Source organism: Mastigoproctus giganteus, chromosome 1 (assembly GCF_048544385.1).
Source record: "Mastigoproctus giganteus isolate SK-2022 chromosome 1, ASM4854438v1, whole genome shotgun sequence".
Classification (NCBI taxonomy): Eukaryota; Metazoa; Arthropoda; class Arachnida; order Uropygi; family Thelyphonidae; genus Mastigoproctus; species Mastigoproctus giganteus.
The window spans coordinates 5,316,053-5,343,440 of NC_143575.1; the positions used below are offsets into that span (position 1 = coordinate 5,316,053).

General features: G+C 34.2%; 1 protein-coding gene across 2 annotated transcripts in view; it reads left to right on the forward strand.

Moving 5' to 3' along the window:
• Positions 1 to 292: 292 nt before the first annotated feature.
• pea (ATP-dependent RNA helicase pea) overlaps positions 293 to 27,388 on the forward strand; it is a 358,942-nt gene continuing 331,846 nt past the window's right edge. Inside the window, exons 1-4 of one of the 2 annotated variants that reach the window (XM_090371271.1) lie at positions 293 to 306; positions 13,330 to 13,504; positions 21,107 to 21,192; positions 25,934 to 26,095. In XM_090371271.1, coding sequence (XP_090227397.1) covers positions 13,384 to 13,504; positions 21,107 to 21,192; positions 25,934 to 26,095 — 369 coding nt within the window. In that variant the 5' untranslated portion in view covers positions 293 to 306; positions 13,330 to 13,383. Of the gene's footprint in view, positions 307 to 405; positions 564 to 13,329; positions 13,505 to 21,106; positions 21,193 to 25,933; positions 26,096 to 27,388 lie in introns of those variants that run through there. The other variant, XM_090371265.1, reaches the window with a different exon arrangement.

Below are 27,388 nucleotides of genomic sequence, written 5' to 3' on the forward strand. Positions count from 1 at the left end.
ATGGTATTCGAACTCATCTCTGTTCCACTCGGTGTGGGAGGACTTTGTAGTACCACTCTGCTATTCGCGCAGACTTCTTGTCCCTGTCGTCCAAATTCCTCTCCAGTATATCCTTGACAAATGTCCTTGTGCTGTCCTGGAAGCCTGTCTGCACTGCTATGAGAACTTCATATCTGACCCTAAAATTACTCGCGGGTGTTTTCCAATTTTTTTTTTCTTTTTTAATTTTAATAATAATAATTTCTCGGAGGATTCTCTACCGCCAGGGATGTTAAGACCCACAATTGTCGTTGTTTGTGGCATTTGGTAAACGTTTTATTTTGCTATTTTTTGCATATATAAGAAATAATTACAATTAAAAAGTAAACTTGTCAGTTGTGATCGTATTAATTTTCTAGAAAAAAGTGAATGAAATATTAACATTAAGTGTGTACGAAATGTATCGTATACATCATTGATGGAGAGAAATCGTTTCATGCAAGAAAGCTTTAATTAATAACACAGCTTGGAATGTGTTATGGATCAGTTTTCCATCGACGTTTTTGTTTTCTTCGCGTGAACAGGTATGTGTGCGATGTTCTTCATAATGGATAAGAGCGTAATCACAGAACTAATGGGTGGGAGTCCTAACATAACCTAACCTATTAATGGGAGATTAATCCGTGAAGTGTCGGATTGAGACTTCGCTCAAGCCGTAAGCTATGAAAGAAATCAAACTCGTATAAAAAATATAGATATATTGTGGAAAGAACAGTTTTATGGCATAGAATGTTTTTAACTTACATTCAACTTTTGATTAAATATAGATATTTTCCCATTGTGTCTTTTCCATTAGATACTGTGCCCGGACCTCCTAAAAAAACAGAATTTAATGATTAAATTTCAACAATAAAATCTTACAAACTAATTTTTAAACACAGATTTCTAAGATAAAAATTCTTTCTTCAGCTTTTTCTGTTAGCAGAATCATTAGCAACGTTATCAAAGTTCGTATTACGAATAAATACGTGTGGAAATAATTTAAAAACCAAATTTATAGAATCGCTTTCGAATTTCTTAAAAAAAAAAAAAAATAGATTTAAGGTTATATTACAATTATGAGTTCACCTCCTGAGGGAGTGACTTCCTTTGCATGAATCCATCCCGAATTACTGGCATAAACTAACATAACCTTTTTTCACCAGCCAAGAATGAAACTCATTGAAAAACCCATGTTTCTTTTGCTTGAATCTGGCCCGAACTTGCCCATGCCCGCAATGCAGTCACAAGGTGTACCCATAATCTGGAGTCAGCCAGATTTAATATAAAGGCATTTTAATATGTTTAACATAATGTAGTGAGACATTGGAATGAAGAATGCCCAGGGTCTACGAACACAAAAGAACACACTTTGATAAAATAAGGTATTTGGTGGTCCCTTAAATTGTGAGATCCCAGCTGTAGCTTGTAGGTAAATCTGTTACTGGCACTGTCCATATAAGTTTGGCAGTTGAAAAATTATAAATGCTGTTAACACAGTTTGACCAGAGCAGCTGATAAAATCTCCAGCAAACAGTAAATGGCATATCGGTTTGAAAGTTCCTTCAGCTTATAAATGATGAGCACAGTTATGTTATCAAAGTTATCAAAGTTCGTATTACGAATAAATACGTGTGGAAACAATTTAATTTAAGTCAGTAGTTTTTCCCTTGTCTCTTTTCTCCACATCACACTGTTCCTTAGGTCAGTGTTTCTCAATCTTTTTACTCTCGTGGCACATTTTCCAAAGAAGAAAAATTTCGCGGCACACCTACGTAGTCATAGAAGAAGAAATTTCTAAATTTTGCGGCACACTTGGAAAATTTTGTGGCACACTAATGTGACGCGGCACACCCTTTGAGAAACACTGCCTTAGGTTATGCATGTTTGTGAATATACCAGACTACACACAAAGTTTTGTAAGTTATGAACATGGCAGTTGCAGACACATATAGAAGTTTGGATTTTCAGACAGGTTTTTTCTTTTGTGGGGGTAGCAATATATGCTGCGAATTTAAGTAAAACGTCAAGTTTCGGTTGGTAATTATAACTCCTGGAAATGAATTAGAATGATGATTATTTGAAAAGTTGGTGTCCTACCATATATTTCTTTTTTAAAATGAAATGAATAAAAAAACATTGTGTTCAAATGAAATTTTAGAGTAATACGTTAAATTTTTTTTTAAATTAAAAAATAACAATAACACCAAAATCACAAATTTCACAAAAGAAGAGAGCTGTGTAATAAATAATGAAATGACTCTGATGAGTATAATAAGAAACTGTACAGGGAAATAAAGTAGGCCAGTAAATCAGAGTCTTATAATGGGGGATTTTAATTTCCCAGATATTGACTGGAATTTGTGGATTGGTCACTCGCACACTAGCAAGGCTTTTGTGAATTTATTGGATGATTGTTTTCTACCTCAGCATGTTCGGGAGGCATCTAGAGGGAGTAATACTCTTGATCTGATTATCGGTAGTGATTCTTCGTGCATTAAGAATCTGCAGATAAAGGAACCACTAGGTGGCAGTGATCACAGTGTGCTGAAGTGGGATTTACTCAAACTGTTAACTAGCATCAGGGGTAAAGAGAAGGATTTTTGCTTTCGTAAAGGCGACAACGGTGGTCTGAGACAGTTTTTAAATTCTGTACAGTGGGATGAACCGACGATGTTACCAACAGTAAATCCTAAGTGGGAAGTATTCAAGGAATTAATCGTGGAAACTACTAAACGTCTCATACCTATTAAGAAATATTGTTCAAGGTTTAGGCCTAAATGGTAATCAAATTAACTAATGAGACTCGTGACAGTAAATCAGAGTCTTATAATGGGGGATTTTAATTTCCCAGATATTGACTGGAATTTGTGGATTGGTCACTCGCACACTAGCAAGGCTTTTGTGAATTTATTGGATGATTGTTTTCTACCTCAGCATGTTCGGGAGGCATCTAGAGGGAGTAATACTCTTGATCTGATTATCGGTAGTGATTCTTCGTGCATTAAGAATCTGCAGATAAAGGAACCACTAGGTGGCAGTGATCACAGTGTGCTGAAGTGGGATTTACTCAAACTGTTAACTAGCATCAGGGGTAAAGAGAAGGATTTTTGCTTTCGTAAAGGCGACAACGGTGGTCTGAGACAGTTTTTAAATTCTGTACAGTGGGATGAACCGACGATGTTACCAACAGTAAATCCTAAGTGGGAAGTATTCAAGGAATTAATCGTGGAAACTACTAAACGTCTCATACCTATTAAGAAATATTGTTCAAGGTTTAGGCCTAAATGGTAATCAAATTAACTAATGAGACTCGTGACAGAGAAGAAAAATGCATGAGATGGATATAAATTGTCAAGCGGCTCAGAAGCCTATGGCAGATATAAGCTAGTCTGTAATCAGGTCACAAAAGAGGTTAGGGAGGCGAAGGCAGATTATGAGAAATCTTTGGCAAAGGATGCAAAGAAAAACAGCAAAGAGTTCTTTACCTATGTAAACTCCAGAAGGAAAGGGATGAATCAGATTGATCCACTATATATTGATGGTTCAACTGTTGATGATCCTGCTTTGGTGGCTAACAAACTAAATGAGTATTTTGCATCTACATTCACACATGAGGAGTTATTCAGGGAGGGGAATGCTAGAGGTGAATTAAACTCTGGCAGTGAGCTAGATGATTTTGTAATAACTGAGAGGAAAGTGGAGGAGAATTGAAACAAAGGCAAACCATCCCCTACAGATTCTTCTGAAATGGACTGAAAAGCACAATCTCGGGATCTCCAAAGAAAAAGCTAATTCTATCCTCCTAAGGAGCTCCCTTGATCCGAGGAGATCCCCTCAGATCAAGAGAAGATAAACATAAAAAAGGCACCACCCAGGGTGGATGGCATCTATCCAGTTATATTAAAGGAGGCAGCAAAGGAAGTAAGCAAACCCTTAGCCATAATTATGAGAGCTTCCTTTGACTGAGAGGAGGTGCCCATGGACTGGAGATGTGCAAATGTGACCCCGATTCACAAAGGAGGATCAAGGGGCCACAAGTAATTAAAGACCTGTTCGTTTAACTACTGTTCCAGGAAAATTAATTGAGGCACTGGTTAAAGAAGAACTGCAGGATCATCTAGTCAAGACTTCGGTTAGCTCAGACACAGCGTGGTTTTGTTAAGGGGAAGTCTTGTCTGACCAATTTGATTGGATACTATAATGTGGTCACAAAGAAACTGGATGCAGGGTATAACTTTGATATCATATATTTGCATCTTAGAAAGGCTTTTGATACTGTTGCACATGGAAGACTGCTGCACAAATTGGAGCAGTGTGGCATTAGAGGCAAATTGCTGCTATGGACGAAGGGATGGTTGAGCGGTAGAAGACAGAGTGGTAATCAAGACACTGCTCATCATGGACTAATGTTATTAGTGGAGTCCCTCAGGGTTCAGTGTTGGGTCCATTGTTGTTTTCTGTAGTTATAAATGATATTGATGATGGTATATTAGGCTTAATGTCCAAGTTTGCAGGCGATACAAAGGTCGTCAGGGTTGTTAATGACACCAATGACAGTGTGCTGCTCCAACAGGATCTAGAAAAGTTAAGCAGATGGGCTGAGAGGTGGCAAATGAAGTTTAACATTGACAAATGTAAAGTACTACATATGGGAAGCAATAACCCCAGAGTAACGTATCAAGTCTGTGGTACTACACTGACAGTTGTAGAGAATGAAAAGGACCTGGGGGTAATTGTGCAGGCAGATATGAAGTTTTTTGAGCAGTGCACATGGTTTGAAAGAGTAACTCATGGTGTCTTGTGAATGATATACAGGAATTTTTCTAGCAGGGATAAGGAGGTGATTATCCCCTTGTATAAGGCAATGGTCAGGCCACACCCTGAGTACTGTATACAGGTCTGGAGGCCTCATTTTAAGAAGGATGTAGGGCCTCTCTATACTGTTGGAACGAGTATAGAGAAGGACAACAAGATTAGTGAATGGAATGAAGGGTTGCTCTTACGAAGAAAGGCTTAAGTTTTGTAGATTACAGTGTCTGGAGACTAGACCCTCCGAGGTGATCTGATTGAAGTGTACAAAGTCTTGAATGGTTTGAGCATGCTCAATACTGATGGGATTCTTCTCCTTGCTCAGAATAATCACCTGAGAGGGCATAAATTCAAATTGAGGAAACACACTTGTAGTGGGTGGAATCTTGCCTTTAGCCAGCGGGTAGTTTGTTGGTGAACAGACTTGCATCTTTTGTTGTGGAAGTTGATAGACTAAATAACGCTGAGTTGGACAGGTATTTGGAATGAACGGAGGGGTGAAATGGGAGCAGTTTTTTTTTTTTTTTGGCTCATGCTGCATAAGCTTGTGTTATTGCATCATATGCCCCTGCTAATGCTAAGTACTCCTTTATAGAAAGGGCTTTCTGAGTGTCACATCTCATGAAGGATATGGGACATAACATGGATTGTCCACCGTACAGTAGCATCAAGAACTAGTTTCTGAATTCAAAAAGGGATCATAAAGCCATCAAAGTTGAAGCCAAATCTGGATGACCAGTGACTTTTTCAACCACAAAATACATTGATGTTGTCCATGGCTTAATTTTGAAAGATCACTGAATTGAGTCCCAATAAAAATCCCAAAAAATTCACTAAACATCTGCAAAGAATTGAAAAAAAAATTTAAGTGAAATAATTACCAAAAGATTCACAAGAAGCACTGTGAATTTTGAAAATTTCCCAAGATTTAAACATGTTATTCATTTTGTGATCAATTTGTGACACAACAGCCACAGCAGTTTTCAGATGAGCCCAATTTCAGCATCCTATCTCTTCGTAATCCAAAGTTACACTGCCCAAATGCCTCGCGGCGTCGCCATTTTCAGTGTTCATGCGCAAGCGCTACCCCTCACTGCTCCACACCCCCACTACCCACCATTTTAGATACAGACATAAACCTTCTATCTAACAAAATTTAAATATTAGATTATCATTTATAGTTTACGAGATATAAGCACGACAAATCTTACCATTTTTTGGTCGCTAGACTTTTCGTAGAGACCCCCCCCTATACTGGACCAAATTTAAAGACGTATTCACGTCAAAAAAAACCTTACATTTTCACCCATCCATTCGCTACAAATGTTTATCTAGTTCTACCTTGAATTTATTTAAACTCTCAACTCCTACGGCGATAGATGGAAGTTTGTTCCAGCAATCACCCACCCACAAGCTAAATTCAAATTTCCACAGTTCTGTTCTACAACTGTCTTTCCTCAATTTGAATTTATGCCCTATCAGGCAATTAATTTGGGCAAGAGGAAGAATCGCATCAGCTCAAACCATTCCAAGGCCTTATACACCTCAATCAAATCATGTCACATTACAGGTGCCTAATCTCCGGACACCGTAATTTGCAAAACTAAGGCCTTTCTTCATAAGAGCAACCCTTTGTTCCATTCACTAATCTTGTTGCCCTTCTCTATACTTATTCCAGGAACTCTGCCATTCTTCCTAAAATGTGGCCTCCAGACCTGTATATGGTGCTCACGGTGTGGACTGCCCATTGCCTTGTACAAGGGTATGATCACCTCCTTATTCCTGCTACAAAAATTCCTGTATATCATTGACAAGACTCCATGAGCTATTCTTGCAGACCATCTGCATTGCTCAGAAAACTTTATATCTGACTTCACTATTTCCCCCAGGTTCTTTTCATTCTCTACTACCCTGAGTGTAGTACCACACAATTGATACATTACTCTGGGGTTACTACTACCCATATGCAGTACTTTACATTTGTCAATGTTAAACTTCAGTTGCCACCTATCAGCCTTTAGAGAAGGACAACAAGATTAGTGAATGGAATGAAGGGTTGCTCTTACGAAGAAAGGCTTAAGTTTTGTAGATTACAGTGTCTGGAGACTAGACCCTCCGAGGTCTAGACCCTCCAGCCATCAGTAAAACTTTATGGAAACAATGATCGAGGGTGGAATTCAGGATTATTTATATAGAAATCGAATTCTGAAGGATACTCAGCATGGTTTTGTAAAGGGAAAGTCGTTTAACTAATCTGGTTAGCTATTTTGACAGGGTTACTCAAGAGCTGGACTTTGGCAATAATTTTAACATAGTTTATTTGGATTTCAGCAAATAATTTCACTTAGTCCCACACGAGCAGTTACTTTATAAGCTGGAAAAGGTTGGACTCATACAGAAAATTCTTAGATGAATGGCTTCAGGGTAGGAGGCAGAGGGTTGTGATAAATGGTTATTCCTCAGATTGGGGATAATCTGAGGAAAAACCATTGAGGCTAATTATGCTTCTTACATCAATGATTCTTAATGTAAGAATTGGGGTTCCCCAAGGATCAGTATTAGGACCACTGTTGTTTTTGATTTTCGTAAATGACATCGATGAAGGGATAGAGGATGTAATGTCTAAATTTGCAGATGTAAAGATTGGTAGAGTAGTTAATGATCACGGTCAAGCAGAGCTTCTTCAGAGTGACCTAGACAGACTTCAGGGATGGTCAGAAAAATGGCTGCTATGCTTTAATCCAGCAAAGTGTAAGGTATTCCACCTGTGGAATAGTGACCCCAAAATAACTTATACACTTGGTGGAGTTAAGGGACTTGGGTGTTACGATACAGTCAGACATGAAGTTCTGAAGTTCACTGTTGCAAGGATAATCTCATTGTATAGGGCTATTGTTGGACCACACTTGGTCCAACAATGCAGGTGTGGAGACTGCACCTAAAGAAGGACATTGTGCTTCGTGAAAGGGTCCAAAGACAGGTAACTCGCCTGACGAGATCGGCGAAAGGATGTCCATATGAGGTAAGATTTCGAATAAGTGGGTTGCACAGCTTGGAAACTTGGCGCCTTAGAGGAGACTTGATTGAAGTGTTTAAGCCTCTGAGAGGCATAGTAAAATGAATGAGGACAAAATTTTCACGTTTATAAATGATTCTAGAACTAGGGACCATAATTTCAAGCTACAGGAGAGATGTTTAGACTGGACTGCAGGAAGTTTTATTTTACCCAGCAAGTTATAAATTGCTGGAATAAGTTACCTACATGGGTGGTAGAGGCTGACAGTTTGGGGAAATTCAAAGGTTAGCTGGATATACCTACAGTAGCAGGAAAACGCATTGGTTGTCTATTTCCTTTTATTTTTTAAAAAATTTTCTTCTTATTATTTATTTTATTAATTAATTAATTAATTTATTTTTATTATTGTTTTATTATAATTTTTTTTTTTTTTTTGGCTCATGCAGCATAAGCCGTAGGCTTCTTTGCACCATGTGCCCATTGCTAATACCTTTCATATTTATCACTGGCAGAACCACATGAGCTGACCTAGTAACCTGTCTGCATTCCTCAGAGAACTTAATGGGGCTTCAGTATGGATGTTGAACTATTGGCTGTATTATTTTATGGAAAAATTGTTATTGGTCAATGGAAAAATTGATGAAGAATCATGGCCTGGTCAGTCATATCTGGCTTTCGTTAGGATAGCATGAAAATTTAAATTATTTGGAGAGCATTTCATAATTAGTTTCTTATTCAACTTTGATATAGTAAACTTTATCCTTTTTTAATTGATTGTGAAAAATAAATATTCAATGGTTGTTGATTTGTAGAAATGTGTATTTATGAAACCTTATGTTACAGAACTTTATTCACGTGTGCAATGTTAGGAAGTTGTATTTTTTAACTTGAGGAGTTAATGATAGTAAGTTGTTTGTAACTTGAGTTAAAATATCATTTATAAAACCTTTTAATTTTCAGACTTTAATTATCAATACCTTATGCAGCATCATAGTGTGAGGTAGTGGTATTCTCATCTGATCACATGATTAGAGTTTACTGCACTATTCTAGATGGCTTTTTTTTATTTGCTCGCGCCCCCAGTTGGCGACTAAATTTTGGCAGTGAAACCTGTAACTTTATGAAATTTGTGAAGTTCTAGACATAATACAAACAACAAAAGCCCACAGAAACTGGTATATATCATACGAACTAGTATGTTATGACCAAAATATTTAATGTGCAAAAACTTCCAAGAAAACAAAAACAAGCAAAAAAAAAATAAAAAATTTTATTGTTTTAATTTTCTTTTGTAAACAATTAAAGTAAAAACGTGTAATTTTCTTGGAAACATTTTAAAAATCATATATTCTTCATATGAAATATGAAAAATACGTGATCACTTCAACTTATAGAATAGGGCAGTCTCCTTACTGTATATACAGTTGTATCGTATATAAAGAATTGATATTTATTATTATTACTCTGCTTGACAAAATGAACAGAACATGAAGAAAACGTGATATAACTTGTGCAGCTTGCGATGAAGCGGGACAAAATTTGTGATGATGATGTACCATGGAATAATGATGAGACAGTGAGAAACTTCAGACAGGTATAAGCAGCATTTATAGGGATTGTATAAGAATTATCAAAAAAGTCAGATTATAGAAGTCGGTACAAGGCATTCGAAAATATGGTCACATGACATCAGTACACCATATGATCCCCTCCAATTTACCTTGCTTGATGAGGTGTCTATAAGATTCTATGGCAACAAATACCACTCTTCTGCCAGTGCAGACCAGGCAATAGCTCACCAAGTGACTGAGGAATTGGCTGTAGGCAAGCAATGCAACGTGCAACATATGTTCAATCGGATTTAAGTCTGGTGATCATGCTGGCCATGGCAGCTGTTGGATATCTTCAGTTTCAAGATACTGTATAGGCAACTCTCGGTTTACGAACGTTCGATTTACAAACATTCGCTATAACGAACGTCACAATTCATTCAAAATTCCTTAAAGTTGCCAATAGTTAGAGTTCCTTATAAAACGAAATGCCAAACTTATAGTGAACATAACTGTAAGATTTAAATAAATAAACTTTTAAAATATGTATTTATTACAATAATTATCAGAAAATTATTATATGTTTATTATACTGTACTGTTCTTGGTTATTAAAACTAAGCCATACAACATTTATAATGCATTGCCAAACATTGCTGGTTGCTGGGGAGATGTGAAGGAAACAAATTTAAGTGTTGTGTAGAAAAACTTGTGTCTACAGTTTGTGAATAATTTAAGTGATTTTGAGGAGCCAGTAGAACCTGTGACTGAAGAAATTGTTCAACTGGACAATAAAATGGATCTTGACCTTGATGTGACTGATGTGAGAGAGTTTTTGGACTCACATTTTGAGGAATTAGCAACTGATGAAATAATTGAAATAGCGACACGTCTAAATTCCGACGTAACAGAAGTACCTGATATTCCACAGCCTCCCAGAACGTTACAAGGCAGAAAATGGCTACAGCTTTTAAATCAGTTTCTCAGGGGTTGGCAATCTTTAAAGAAGAAGACACAAATATGGAAAGAATTGCAAAAGTGGAAAGAGGCATTTATGACTACTTAGCATGCTACTATGAGATTTTTGAAGAAAAAAATAAACTAACCGTGCAATCTTCTATAAAAACATATTTTAAAAAAGTGGAAAACCCATTTGTTTCTTCATTATTAGATTCCCTTCCATCTACCTCATCTGCACCTAGTGTCAGGTGGAAAATATTGAACTCTGATGAAGATATTGATGAGTAAAAGTAAAAGTTGAATACATATGTATGTACAGTACATACATTATGTTAGTACTAATTTTCTTTATTTCTATTTTGTAACTCTTTATGTTTTTAATTAAAATTAAGTACACTATTTTGTTTTTTTATTCTTTTCTTATTTTATTTTAACTTACGTATCTTGTACATAACTTAAAATAACGCATACATACATTATAATAAAACTTATTGTATAGACCATTCGATGTTTAGTACATGGTTTTAAATGCTTTAAAATGGCTGCTAACGTACATATTACGTATCATAAAAGCCAAGGAATGCAAGATTACACATAACTAACAAAACATATAATGAACAACATCTTGGAACGGAACTTGTTTGTAAACCAACTGTGCTCTTCAAAAAGTCGCACATAGAGTTTGAGGATCTGTTCGTGGTACCACTGTGCAGTTACAGTACCCCTGTCTGAAACATGAAGAGGGATGCAGCTGTTGATCGTTATTCTGTCCCACATGAGAACACTGCCTCCATTGTAATTGCCCCTATCTCTGATGTTGGAGGGATGATACTGCATTCCTTGTTGTCTCCAGATCAAATAATGTCTAGAATATGTTTGTAGGCTAATATGGGGCTCATAGAACAGAACTGTACCCCATTTGTTAGGGTACCAAGTCGTGTTCATGGCACCAGTTTTGATGAGCTTTGCGGCGGTTTGGAGTTAATGGGATATAAACCACTGGCTTCCTTTTTTTTTTTTTTTTTTTTTTTTTTTAATGAAAACCCCAAACACGAAAGGTATCAAAACCTATAGTACTTAGTACCATGCATGGGTTGAAGGAGAAGTATGGGGGAGGGGGGGGGGTGCTGGAAACTTTGCTCTAGAGATTAAACATGGGTTTCACCACTTCAAGCTTCCAATAAGCAAAGTGGTGGTATTTCACCAGTTGATGAAAGTCATCTACCACATCCACTTGAATTGAGTCTTCTTAACACAGTACACTTGGAAATTCTTCAAACAGGCCTCTGAGGTTGGGTATATTCATACTGTAGTTTTTAGTGTTTTGCACCAACCTTGCGTAGAAATAAAAATAAAAATAAAAACACCAAGGAAACAGAACTTTTGATAACTGTGTTTATAATAAATTACAATAACCTGTATTTACAATAAATTTAACTTTACAATAAACTATACATATGAATTATTAAAATCTGCTACATTACAATCAATAAAATGCATTAAAATATACTAGATTAAAAGCGATAAAAACCGTAGCTTTCAAAGGCTCCAGCCTTCTTCTTCAGCGGTGTTTTCTTGTTCTGCAGTACATCTTTAAATATCAGCAGGTTAATGGTACTCCTCACGTGTTTTCATTCACACGTGTTCCGTTCTCTTGCGTTGTGGAACCGGAAGTGGCTCGAGCGGAAGTCATACGGAACCGTTCATCCCTTCTGAGGATAGTGGTCTCAAAGATGGGATGAATCCGCGTACCTCTATCTCTATTAATGTTAATTGACGATGCTATCATCACCGATCGGGCGCATAAGTTCTGGGACCGTGAGTGGCTCGAGAGTTTGCGGATTTGTTCTACAATTAACATTAATAGAGATAGAGGTACGCGGATTCATCCCATCTTTGAGACCACTATCCTCAGAAGGGATGAACGGTTCCGTATGACTTCCGCTCGAGCCACTTCCGGTTCCACAATGCAAGAGAACGGAACACGTGTGAATGAAAACACGTGAGGAGTACCATTAACCTGCTGATATTTAAAGATGTACTGCAGAACAAGAAAACACCGCTGAAGAAGAAGGCTGGAGCCTTTGAAAGCTACGGTTTTTATCGCTTTTAATCTAGTATATTTTAATGCATTTTATTGATTGTAATGTAGCAGATTTTAATAATTCATATGTATAGTTTATTGTAAAGTTAAATTTATTGTAAATACAGGTTATTGTAATTTATTATAAACACAGTTATCAAAAGTTCTGTTTCCTTGGTGTTTTTATTTTTATTTTTATTTCTACGCAAGGTTGGTGCAAAACACTAAAAACTACAGTACACTTGGAAATGTTTTCACCTGTGGCCGCAGTAACCTCAGGAGACAGTCGATGACATGAAACCGTAGTGTTCTGTATTGCTGTTAGAGCCAGATGTTCTGGTTGATGTAGCCCTTGGACGACCTTGCCCAGCTCTTGTAATGGTTCCTGTCTTCTGAAACTGCTTCCATAGTGCTGAGATGACACTGCGTGATGCATTAAGTCATCATGCCATCTCTGCCTGAGAATGCCTCGCTTCAAGTTGTCCAATGGTCTGCCATCTCAAAGAATCATCTAAACAACGATGACTCGTCATCCTGAGTACTGGAGATGTGGCTATCCCACTGAGCAAGCCAAAAAAAAAACAAAATGGGAATGAAGTGATGTGGTCACAATCCATGTTTTTATAGGCATGAATAATTTGCATAATGTGTAGCTCTTTAAGGTGGTAGATCAATTTCTATTGGATGCTCAGAATTTGCATGCCAGGATGCCTATTATATCAAATATTCACCTTTGGTGACACTGTTCACAATAAAATAATCATTAAAAATATTTTGTTCTGTTAATTTTGTTGAGCAGTGTATTATCTAGATTTATAGAAATAAATGGTTTTCCTATTGAATAACATACATCCAATTTAAACCATTAATTTTGTACTAATTTTAATTCAGGCTGAAGATCGACTCAATGCCAAAGTATGTGGAAGAAACTTATTTTGATATTTAATGAGTTTTAGGGAATTCATAAAAGAAATGGATGAAATAGAGAAATTAGAATACCTTTCACTTGTTTCCAAAATTTGCACAGAATTAGAAAATCATCTTGGTATTAGTGATAAAGATCTAGGTAAGTTATTTTGGTATTTATATCACTCTTACCTGGTAGAGTAATTATTTCAGTATTAGAATAGCCAAATGATGCAGGTAAGTAGATTTCATGTGCATCAGCAAAAAAAAAAAAACCTTTCCTAAACATTTATTTTTATTATTACCAAAAAGTATAGACATAGATTGTGAGACCGTATTTGGAATGTCATATTCAGGTCTGGAGGCTATACCTAAAAGGTGACCAGATTAATGAGGAGCACTAGTCAATGTTCACACGAAGAATGGCTTAGATGGTACAGCTAAAAAAACTTGGCAACTAGACATCTTGAGGGGGTGCTAATTGAAGTGTATAAGGCCCTGAAGGGGATCAGTGAAATGAATACAGGTATATTCTCACTTGTAGATCAGACACGAAAAGACTGGGAGACACAAATATAAAACATTAGGAAGCAACAGAAGGTTTCTCATGAAGTTTTTATCTTTTGGCAGTGTATTGTTGTAGCATTGGAATTAATTTCCTACCGAGGTGAAGAGTGGTAAAGTTTAGAGTTAAGTCAGATGACTGCTTTCTGGCAGTAGAAATACAAGAGATGGTGGTTTTTTTTTTTTTTTTTTGGTAGACAGAGAAAGTCCACTATCTTGCATTTAGCCACTCTCATACTGACTGGCCATCCAGTTCCAGTGGTGTCCAGCATTCTGCCTGAAGGTAAACTGGACAAGATCCAGTCTGTTACCACCTAAGATTTTTCATTGTGACTATACCTCTTTCGTTCAGTTTGCTCATTCCCTTTAAAGCCTTATAAACTTCAGTCATGGAATTTTGAAACTTTGTAAATAAATGCTTTTAAATAACAATAAGAATCTATAGTAAAATCTTAAAGTACTGTTCGTTAATTGCTCAAATCAATCTAGTAAAAGCTTATATATTTCCGGTACTTACCTCATTTATCCGTGTTAATTACATTAAAGTTTTGCAAGGTGGAGACATTAAAAAGTACAAATTAATTAAAAGTAGAAATATTAAGATACATTAGTAATTTAATTAAGATTAAGCCTGGAGGAAAAAGACATTGACACATACAAAATAGATAACACATATACAATTTCATGGTTAAAGAACCAACTTGATACCACCCTGAGGAGACTCAGAGTGAGTAAAGAGATAAACCTGCACACCCTACAAAATATCAGCATTCGAAATAACATTCTACCGCACGTTCGGCATTGTAAAATTGCATAAAACTGGATATCCATTATGACCTATTGTTTCTTTTAACAAATCAGCCTTCTCAAATTTATCATCATTCTTGGTAAAGATAATATCACCACTAATGAAATTTTCTGAATGTAGGGTACACAATACAAACTAAGTATTTGAACGAATAAAGACTGTCATAATGTCAGATAATGACATACTTGCGTCTTTTGATGTTTCTCTCTACACCAACATAGATTACACATTACAAAAATTGTGAGAACTATTAACAGTAGACAATACACTTTCAAGTTGCATTACCCTTAACATTAATAGTATCTTGGAAATAGTCTCCATGTTAATCAAAGTTCAGATTGCAAAATGAAATGAAAGAATGAATGTATGACTGAAAGTGCCCCTTTCTAAAATTTACTTAGCTGCAGTAGAACACCGAATACTTCAGTTATCCCCCCCCCCCCCGAGTTAAATTGTTTTTATGGTATACAGACGATGTATTACTAATTGGCAATAGAACTATCATTGAAAACCTTTTAATAAAATTCAACTCAGCACATAATAGATTAAAATACACTCTTGAATTGGAGGAAGACAATAGTATTAATTTTCTAAATTTAACAATATACAAAAAAGACAATAGATTCAGAACTAACATATTTAGGAAGAAAACACATACAGCGAAATATTTACATTTTCATTCTCATCATTCATATAACACCAAAAAGTCTGTACTATTCAACCAAATATACAACACCGTCAAATACAGTCATTCACAAGAGGATTTAACCATTGAATTGCAATATTTAACCAAAATGTTCACAACCAGAAAATATACCGTACAGTTAATTCGCAACATAATATCACATATACAAAACAACATCAATAATCTTTGTAATAATAACATTTGTAGGAATACACACAGGGCACCAAAGTTATACTTCCTTATCATAATCAATTTGCCAGACAACTTTGTAAAGTATTTAAAGGCACAGATATCAAACTAATATTCTCTTCCTGTAATAAATCGGGAGCTTCTTTCAATAAATATAAAGATACACACATATATCAAACACATCAACAACATAGTATATCTTATCAAATGTCTATCAGGTTGTGAGGCTTGTTAGGTTCGACAAAATCTGTGAATACATGAGCGTATTACCACTTCAATAGTTTTAGGCCAAATCAGTCAAGTACTGAGCTTACGTAGCATACAAGCTCATAACCATAATATTTTCGTTGATTCCGCTATCACCCTAAAAAAATTAAAGTCCAGTTAAAAATTATTGCTATATGAAACATTAGCAGTAGAATAATTCCGCCATAATGCTTTGCTTGAAATATTTTATGCAAAATCGCCGGCTAGTCTTTCTCCAGTATGGAGTCTCACACACCTCAAATTTCCATGTGTTTGAGCATGGCATCATGTGAATTCTTGAACTCCTTTTAAACTCAGTTCTACTCTGACAATGAATGTTTTCGAAAGTCTAATTAATTTGTGCTTTTTCATGTCTCCACCTTTCAAAACTTCAATGTAATTAACACTTTTGTACTAATAAAAAAATGAATAATTTTTTTAATTATAAAAAACTAATAGTTACTTTTTTATGTAGTAATATCCTCTCCATCTCTGTTTCATTTGATTCAATTTCACCTACTTCTGGATCCAAATTTCAAAAATTTGGCTTTTATAAGCCTAAAATTGATAACAGTGAGTAAGAGGTGTAACTCCTACTCCTACTTTGACTTTTCAAATCTGTTTTAATGGCCATATATTTAAATTGTGCTGCATTTACTTGGAAACACAGATAAAAGAGGGCAGAAATTTCTAGATTTCAAGAGAGTTGTATGTAAATCAACGGTTCAACTGTTGATGATCTTGCCCAGGTGGCTAACAAACTAAATGAGTATTTTGCATCTAAATTCACATATGAGGAGTTATTCAGGGAGGTGAATGCCAGAGGTGAACTAAACTCTGGCAGTGAGCTAGATGATTTTGTAATAACAGAGGAAAGTGGAGGAGAAATTGTTGAAGATAACATAAGAAAGGCACCTGGGGTGGATGGGATCTATCCAGTTATATTAAAGGAGACTGCAAAGGAAGTAACCAAACCCTTAGCCATAATTATGAGAGCTTCCTTGGACTCGGGGGAGGTACCCGTGGACTGGAGATGTGCAGATGTGACCCCAGTTCACAAAGGAGGATCAAAGGGTGACATAAGTAATTATAGACCTGTTAGTTTAAATTCTGTTCCAGGGAAATTAATGGAGGCACTGGTTAAAGAAGCACTACAGGATCATCTAGACAAGACTTCAGTTATAGCTCGGACACAGCATGGGTTTGTTAAGGGGAAGTCTTGTCTGACCAATTTGATTGGATGCTATGATGTGGTAACAAAGCAACTGGATGCAGGGAATAACTTTGATATCATATATTTTGATCTTAGAAAGGCCTTTGATACTGTTGCACATGGAAGACTGCTGCACAAATTGGAGCAGTGCAACATTGGAGGCAAATTGCTGCTATGGATAAAGGGATGGTTGAGTGGGAGAAGACAGAGTGGTAATCAGTGGACACTGCTCGTGGACTAATGTTATTAGTGGAGTCCCTCAGGGTTCAGTGTTGGGTCCATTGTTTTCTGTATTTATAAATGATATTGATGATGGTATATCAGGCTTAATGTCCAAGTTTGCAGACGATATGAAGGTTGGTAGAGTTGTTAATGACACTAATGACAGTATGCTGCTGCAACAGGATCTAGATGGGCTGAGAGGTGGCAAATGAAATTTAACATTGACAAATATAAAGTACTACATATGGGAAACAGTAATCCCAGAGTAACGTATCAACCCTGTGGTACTACACTGACAGTGGTAGAGAATGAAAAGGACCTGCGGGTAATTGTGCAGGCAGATATGAAGTTTTCTGAGCAGTGCAGACGGTCTGCAAGAGTAGCTCATGGTGTCTTGTCAATGATATACAGGAATTTCTCTAGCAGGGATAAGGAGGTGATTATCCCCTCATATAAGGCAATGGTCAGGCCACACCTTGAGTACTGTATACAGAGCTGGAGGCCTCATTTTAAGAAGGATGTAGAGCTGTTGGAACAAGTACAGAGAAGGGCAACAAGATTAGTGAATGGAACAAAGGGTTGCTCTTACGAAGAAAGGCCTAAGTTTTGCAGATTACAGTGTTTGGAGACTAGGCATCTGTGAGGTGATCTGATTGAGATGTATAAAAGCCTTGAATGGTTTGAGCATGCTCAATGCTGATGGGATTCTTCCTCTTGCTCAGAATAATCATCTGAGAGGGCTTAAATTCAAATAGATGTGCGGAAATTTGCCTTTAGCCAGCGGGTAGTTGATTGGTGGAACAGACTTTCACCTTTTGTTGTGGAAGTTGATAGCCTAAATAAATTTAAGGCTGAGCTGGACAGGTATTTGGAACGAATGGAGGAGTGAAATCAGAGCTTTTTTTTTTTTTTTTTTCTGCTGATGCTGCATAACCTTGCTTTCTTGTATCGTGTGCCTATGCTAATGTATATATTATAACATCCTTTTGTAAAACAATCTTAGAAATTTAAATATACATATATATGTGTACCTTATACAATCCATGTGTCCGAAGAATATATGTACAGTACATATTTCCCAAGGGGTAAAGTAACTGATATCATAGGGTGCAAAAAATGTTTAAATCTGAAATACTTAAATGTTTATATGTTAAAAGTTGATTGAATTCACAAAACTTTTTTCAGTATGCCTAATGAATAACTTTGATTCATTTAAGAAATGTGTTCATATAAAAGTGCAAATATTGCTTTCTTTAGAATTTGGACTCTTTACTCATATCACCTAAATTCTTTCGTACTGCTGGAACGAACTCATGAGTGAACCAATCTTGAAAAATTTCCTAATCCATTCAAACATTTTTTGGGCCTTATAAGTCACCAGCAAATGCATAATTCCCTTCAATGTTTGTGGATGATGGTATTTACCAATTACTAAAGGCTTAATTCTGTGTTGACCCAATGCATTTGCACACATAAGAACTGTCACTCTTTCTTTATTTTGCTTAAAACCATTTGCACTTTTTTCTTTGCAACCTGCCAATGTTTTTTGTGGCAAACATTTCCAATAGAGACCAGTTTCGTCAGCATTGTGTATTTGGTTAGCTGTAAGATTATTGTTATTAACAAGCTTCTCAAATGTCACACTGTATTTAACCATTTCTGTGTCAGTAGACTGTTTTTCTCCCACAGTGACTAATTTTCTTATTCTGTCTTATCTTAAATTTAATTTACCATCCATCAGTAAAAGCAGTTATTGTATCAATGTCCATTTTTTCTCTAAAATCTTTTGCTTTGGCAATAATCATTGACCCTGATATAGCCATACCTTCTGATCATTTTAATAAAAACCACTCATGCAGTACTTTATCTAAGTTTTCTAATTTTGGCTTGTGTAAACTTTTTCTATCAGCTATCTTATTGTTAGGTTCTGAACATGCAGTAAATTCTAAAAGTTTTTTCTTTGAATGTTTTATATCATACAATGTTGACGATCCAATGTTATATTCTGCCATTAATAAACTCCTACTTATACCCCATTCTATTTTCTTTATTATATCAAGTTTATCACTAAGTTTTAATGTTTTTCTTCTCTGTATGAGGTTTATTAATTTTAGGAGGGGATTTTAATTTAAAATAAATGTAAAACAGCAGTATAATCCATGATATCAGTACAGAATTCACACCACTGGTGGTTAACGTGATAATCGGGATGATTGTTACTTTTTGCATATGCCATGTTTCTTTGATCTCCTGTCTTAGGTTTGTTTATTTCCTAATCTTTTCCTCATGGGTTTTCTGGAAGTTGTCAGTGTTGGGCACTGCTATGTCAATCATATAGGTAGCCTTTTCCTTTTTGTTGACAAGGGTGATGTCCGGTCTGTTGTGCGGGATTGTCTTGTCTGTTGTTATTATTATTGTTATTATTATTATTATTATTAAATATAGTAGAATGTCGGTTATCCAGAATAATTTGGAAGGCTGATTTTTCTTCTTTTTTTATTTTTATTATTTTTTATTAAAACGGTAGTACAGTAAGCGCCGGTTATAGTGATCAGGTTTGCAAATTGAATTTTGATTTTAATAAGCGAAAGATCGAGTTTGCTACCCATTTATAACAGATTATACAAACAAAAAGCCCAATAAACTGAAAACATCAAATTGTTTTATTGTATTATGGTTGTGACCTCTAGAATTCTATGTGACATTCAGAAATGTGCTTTAGAAAAATATCACAAAGACTACTGGGTTTTCTCGGAAACCACGAGTGAATTTCAGATTAGTTTAGCTCCAGATTCGGTAAGAATAATATCGGCCCGAAACTGTGCAATTTATTATTTTTCTCAATTTTTTTATGGTAAAATGTGAACAAAAAGAAAATGTAGTTTTAACATTGCAACAAAAAGCAGAAATTATTAATAAAATTAGAAAATGAAAATTTAGGAAATCTCTCCAAAGAGTTGAATATGGGACTTCAACAATTTACGACATCAATAAAAATTCCAATACTATAGCAGAATTGGTGTTGATTATGGGTAGTGAAGGAGGATCTAGTAGGGAAAAAGATGATGTCGAAACCTGCACTTTATTTGTTGTTTCTTCAGAAGCAAAGTTTAGGTGAACCAGTCTGGCCCAATGTTGTGTGAAAAAGCATTGGATTTTAATCTTAAATTAAAAGGTAATGAAGATTTTAAGGCACGCACAGGTTGGCTGAAAAACTTTTAAACTGAGACATGGTATACATGAACTAGATATTCAAGGTGAGAAGCTTTCTGCAGACGAATCAGCAGTGGTGTCCTTTGAAAAGTAAGTTTGCTTCAGTTATAGCAAATTAAGAGAAAGAAAATGTTTATAATGTTGATGAGACGGGCTTATTATGGAAAGCATTACCAAGAAAAACCCTAGTCACTAAAAGAGAAATGCCTGCACCGGGTTTTAAGATGAGAAAAAGCGAGTTACAGTGTGTAAATGCTACTGGGATGCACAGATTGTCCATGTTCATTATCAATAAGTCAAAAAAACTGAGAGCATTTAAAAATATTTCTAATTTTCCTGTTTTGTATAAAAATCATAAAAATACCCGGATGGATGTTTCTGTTTACAGAGATTGGTTTATATTTTTTTTATTTAATTTAATCGTAAGGTAAGGTAAGATTAAAAAATTTAATCTTACCTTACATTCGATTATCCGGAAAATTTGGCTATCCGGAAGAGGCCTGATATGAATTATTCCAGATGACTGACACTCTACTGTACCATCATTCTTTTATGTAAATTATTATTATTAATTTATAGTATTGTTATGCATGTAAAGTATTTTTTTTTCTTTTAATTATAGCTGAATTTATTATCCACTTGGCATCCAAAAATGAAACCTTTGAGAAATTTGATGCTGCTTTAAAAGAAAATGCCGCAGAATTTTCAGTAAGAATTTTTTTATTTAAATATAAGTAAACGTCCAGTTCTTGTGTCACTCTTTAAAGAACACATGCATCATTGGTATAAGAAATATGTGGTAAAAAAGTAATGTTATCCTGTTCTCTTCTGAATGCTGAAGGGGATTCTTTTTTTTTTTTTTTATCTTAGAATATGAGTGATAGTAATAGTTTTATTTTTGAATTAACACAGAAGATTCATCATTCATGTTTTGGTAGGTTACTGCATGTATTTTTTTATATAATGAGAATGAAATAAATGAGTGAAGCAATTCAAATTATGTTGTATGTTTTGGGGAGTGAGAAATTCTGTTCAGTCTTTTCATTGCCTTATTAATAGAGCTATGGTTTATTAAGATGATGTCTTAATAGCCCAGGAATATAAAGCAACATAAGAAGTTACTAACATAAGTCAGCAACTTCTTATGGTAGATATATTGATATTCTGGAGGACTGACACAGTTTAGTACATTTTCTAGTCAAGTGTGTTCTGAATGCAACTAATTTTCTTCCCCATCCTCTGGTACTGAGTCCTGTAGGTTTTGTTACCTTTTTGTTTGGTATTTTCATTTAAAAAAAAAAAGATCCAGGTCAGATTGATGCACAGCGAATAAAAAATTAAGGAAATACTAGAAATGCATCCTCAATCTAATCTTAAGCAGTTTTTTGGATATGGTAAATTTTTATCACTGATTCATACCTGATTGCTTAGGATTAATTGATGCCTTTTAGAAAACCTTTGTCTTATGTGACAGTATAATAATTTTACCATGTCATTTGGAGGTCTTGGTTGGAATCCTGTTGGTGACTGGAGGAATTCTTAGTAAAATTAGCTGATCTCAGGTAGAGGGAATAGGGTTTTCCACAGGAGTTTTTCTTAGTTTTTTGTTCTGAATGACCTGTTTGGCTGGATGAAATTGTTAATTGAGGCCACCCACCATCTGATGAGAGGCCAGTAAATCTTGAAGCATGCTGTCGTAGCAGTGTCTCTGAGGTTTTGATTGAATACCAGATTCATCTCTTTTTTGTATTGTTATTAAAATTTCTGATATTTATTACAAACCCTGCTCCTTTACTAATTTACTTAAATTAAAACAAATTGCAGTTCTTGATATATTTGCTAGGAAATAAAATGCAAAACGATTTTAATGCATGAAGAAATACTAATTTTCTTAAATTTAGGACTGCAAACTGTAGTTTCTTTTAAATTTGAGTTGTAAATACAGTGTACACCACTTATTGTGATCATGGATAATATTATCATTCATGTAATGTTATCACTTTTATGAAGTCCTGATCAGACATACTAATACATTGAAAAAATGACATTTATTGTAATCAGCTTCAGTTTTGTTTTCATTTTTTTGCCTTATCACTGTTTTCGCATGTGCAGTGGAAGTGCTTATGTAACATTCTGATTTGTTTTGAACTATGACACGTTGTGTGTCTAGTTACCGCTTCACACAGTTTTTATGGTTGTCAGTGTTGTTATTTCATGAAAGAAACTACTGTATCAGTATTCTTGCCAATCTGGCTATTTTACAGTAGATCATAACTTTTTATAATTCCTGATTTTAATATTTTTTAATTTGTTTTTGATGTTTGTGCAGATTTCCAGAGACACTGACAATTTCATTTTTATTGATGCCTGGTTAAAGAAATAGTGGACAATCAGATTTTTTATATTGCTTGATTTTGATTGTTTTCTTTCTGTTCACTTCCACCATTTTAAGTACACATTTCCATTGTGCATCAAAAATAGCTTCATTCTTGTTTCGTCAGTTATTGTTATCAGTTAAGCTGTGTCCCAAAATAATCACAATAAGCAGCATCTACTGTATTTGTTTTTTGAACATTTTATATATATATATATATATATATAAGATAAAATAAAAATATATAAAAATAAAATAAAAAAATAAATAAAAAAATAAAAATAAAAAAATAAAAAATAAAAAATAAAAATTTAAAAAAAAATTTTTTTTATATCTCCAGAAACATGAGTGAGGTTTTATAAATTTTTTTATATCTCCAGAAACATGAGTGATTAGGGGCTACCTCACTCATGTTTCTGGAGATATAAAAAATTTTTTTTAAAAAAATTTTATTTTTTATTTTTTATTTATTTTTTTTTTTTTTATTTATTTTATTTTTTATTTTTTATTTTTTTTTCCTTTTCCTTTACATTTCTTCAGCTTCTCCATCAGCATGAGTTTGCATAGAAACACAGTGTTTGGTACATGATCAGGTGTAGCCCCCTGATGAAATACCTGATCTATGTACCAATTTTTAATTTTTATTTTATAATTTTAATTTTTATTTTATAATTTTTATCTCTATCACCCTCCCCTCTTTTTCTTTCAGCTTTTGTACATATAATTGGCCTGTTAATTCGGCATTAATTCGGATTTAATTCTACTTAATAATTATTATTATTATTATTATTTTTATTTTTTTTTTTTTATTTATTTATTTATTTTTTTTAATAGGATCTTAACATTCTTTTCCTTTTTTTTTTTTTTTTCTTCAACTAGGCTCGGCATTTTGTGTTTAATAACTTCTCCATCTATATTTTTATTTTTTTATTTATTTTATTTATTTTTTTTATTTTATTTTTATATATTTTTATTTTATCTTATTTATATACATGTATCCTGTTTTGCTGCTTTGCGCATTCAGGTACACGTACTGTTTTTCCTTATTTTTCCTGTTTTTCCACATCTTTGTTTTCATATTTCATGTATGTATGTATATATATATATATATATATATATATATATATATATATATATATATATATATTTGTAGTCTCAGTTTTTTGATTAGCAATTCTAAGTTTTTGTGCCTTGAATATTATATAACACCACTATAGGTTAGGCACATATATTTAATAACACCATGATGTTGTTAAACAGGCTGCTTTCATAGCATCAACTCATCTTTTAAATAAATGGTAAGGTTTAACCTTTTGGCAATGCCATTTTTTGATAGAGGTGCAGTAACAAGGCTTAAGACCAAGTTTGTTCTGCTGTGAGCATTAAGACCATTGTATGAGAGGAAGTCCTAATTTTCATCAATATTTGTTATAGCAATAACATTATTAATATTCTGTATTTTAAATTGCTGCTCTAATTTGTCACTATATTTAAACCAAATTTGATGCCCAGCCACCTTTAATGCTCGTATCATTTGTTGGATTTCGATAATTTTCGCTTAATCAAGGCATTAAAGGTTGTGTTTTTCATAATCACTTTTTCCACTGTAGTGAATATTTCTAAAATTGCTAATCTATTCTTTATGATTTACACCATATTTAGCTATCACAAATATACTAAATATAAACACTGTGGCAAATGCATAATAGTGTTTGGCACACTAACCATCTTGTATCACTAATATTGATATTAATATGAAAAATGTAATCATGCTGTGTAAGGTTTCAATATAAGTGGTAATATGAAAGTGTTTCTTCACACAATATTTCTACTAAGCAGGAATATTGTTCTCTAATCACTTTTAAGGTTATGTAATGCTTTACACTTCTCCTCTGTTGAATAAGAGTTCTTTCCCTCTTTTTTTTCAATTCCTTCTTGATCTTGTTGCATTCTCTTCTTTGTAGATAACATCATAGTTAATGGCCAATTTCATAAGAGACTGTCATTCTAAAATTCAATTCTAGAAAATGTCAGCTGCCCAGTTCCCTTGTAGGAAATATTATATCATGATATCACATAATAGTCAAAACTACTTAATTCTGAATTACCATACAGAATATCCCATTATTTTGGGAAATACTCTCCAGTCTTCTTTGTAGAACAATAACAGCAGTTTGCAAAGACAAAAATTATAAAACACATCAGTTTAAAGCCCTATAACTGATATGTTCTAAAAAATTCTTGGTGTAACTTAGCAAATTGTGTTTTTATGCATTATCTTATCAGATTGCAGAAATAGCACCCATGCAGTGCTACTTGCACCAGAGTATTTTCTGAAAATCCTAAATTGAACCTTATTGCAATTATAGAAAGATTGCATATAATTTTGTGCAGTATTACTGATAATCTGTTTACTTCAGATTATCAGTATTTACAAGATTTACACTTCTCCTCTGTTGAATAAGGTTAAAATGACCAATTTTAGGGTCATTTTAAGCCTATTTGATGGAAATTTCTTATTTTTAATAAACCATGGGGAAAAAATTACCTTGGAATGTAAATATGGGGCCATTTTGATCTCCTATGTGACTAACAATAGATTAAATATGACATGATCAAGTTTTAAAGTTTTAGTTGGCTCATTAAGATTTCTCATCACTCTTTTTAATGTTTAGATAATTGTCATTTTTAGGTATTATTCATCTATCCATTTGTTTCTCATTAGTTTTTCAAGAGTACAACTTGATTTATAATGTTTAGAATTTGTTTGAGTTAATTTTAATTAAAGTTCATTTTCCAGTAATGCATCTTTGATTTTAAGCTAAGTGTCACTGCATTTATTATACCTCATTTGTAATTTAGGTATTGTCACAATGTATATTATTCAATTATAATACAGTTTAGATGAGATATTCATTTAAATACACCAATATGTTTAAAACACTTGTAACATATTGATGGATTGGATGTTTGAATATATAGCATAAGCTGAAAGTTGTATAGCCTGTTATATTTAAGACTTTATGGTCTGATTTTGAACATACCCATAATATTTAACTTTATGATTTGATTTAGGAATTTTTTACTGCTAATTTGCTGCGGATTATTCAGCATATGCAGCCTAAAAAAAAAGTACCACCAGAAGAGGAAGTAAAGGAAAATGTGAAAAAGACTGAATTGGAAATCAGGAAAGAGAAATATCCAGGTCTTTGTTTAAAAGATGATCCCAAAGTTCGGGTAAGTTCTTAATTGCTAATTAAATAATAATTTTTTATGTAGCATTTATTTAGTAACTTTTTATTGTCTGTTTAGAAATCTGCAAAATAGATGCACATTGGAGGCAGTAATGAGGTCTAGTTGGTGAAATGATCACTGCATATGCAGTGTTTATACTTACTCCTGGGTGTAATTCTTCATCTATTTGGAGATATTGATAACCACTCCAGCTGTTTGTTCACTTTTGTTTCATTTTCATTAACTGTTCTGATAGTTAATGATGTCTTTCTTCACCATGTTGAAAAGACCTTTGATTTGAATCCTGTCTCTGGTGGGAACTTTTATAGGTGTCTTTCACATTGTGACTGAATATTGGATGGGGATTGCAATGTTTTTGTTCCAGAAATCCAGTTTTTCATCTTGTCAAACAGAAAAACTGATCATTGCATATATAATAATGTTTCCTGTGTTCTCAGTTACTGTAGTTTTTGTAGAGAATTTAAAGTTGTTTTATAGGAATTTATCAAGAAGTTGTTAGATGTGCCATTGGAAATGTGTGTGTGTTTAGAGTTTATAGCATCCAGAATAATTATTCTGAGGATTCAGAATCTGTGACAGTTCCTTTTGTAAGCTAGAGATGACTATGACAATAAATAAATTTATTTATACAGTAAACCCCCGCTATTCGCGGTATCTGTATTCGCGGTCGCTGATTTAATATAAAATGAAACCTAAAAAAATGTGAATTTTAAAGCGCCATGAACATTTTCCGCCATAAAAAAACATGGGCGTGGCTAAAATTATCTTTCTCGGTCAAAACAGCACTCAGTGGGTGGGGGAAGAGGGGTAACAAAATCGCGAGCGTGGATGTTTCTCGCTAATCCTTGTTCAGTATGTGTTATGCGCTTGTCATGGAAGATTTCATCGTTTGCTTTTAATTTATATGCTTATGAATTGAATAAATTTATCAATTTATAAATTGATATGCTTACAAAAGTGATAAATCTACCATTTTGCAGTGTAAAACAGACTTTTTTGAGTGTGTTAACAGAAGAAAGTGACTATTGCGGACAAGTTCTTTCTAACCTGTACAAAAATATGGCTACGAATAACAAGGGAAATGTGAAAAGATCAAAGGTGATGACATTAGCGAATAAAATTGAGTTATTAGACAAAATTTCTAATGGTGAAAGTGTCTCCTCAGTGGCAAAACATTATAAAATCAATAAGTCAACGATACGATCAATCAAAAAATCGGAAGAAAAAAATCCGCCGTAGTGTCCATGAAAACGTGCTAATTGCTTCAAAAATTTG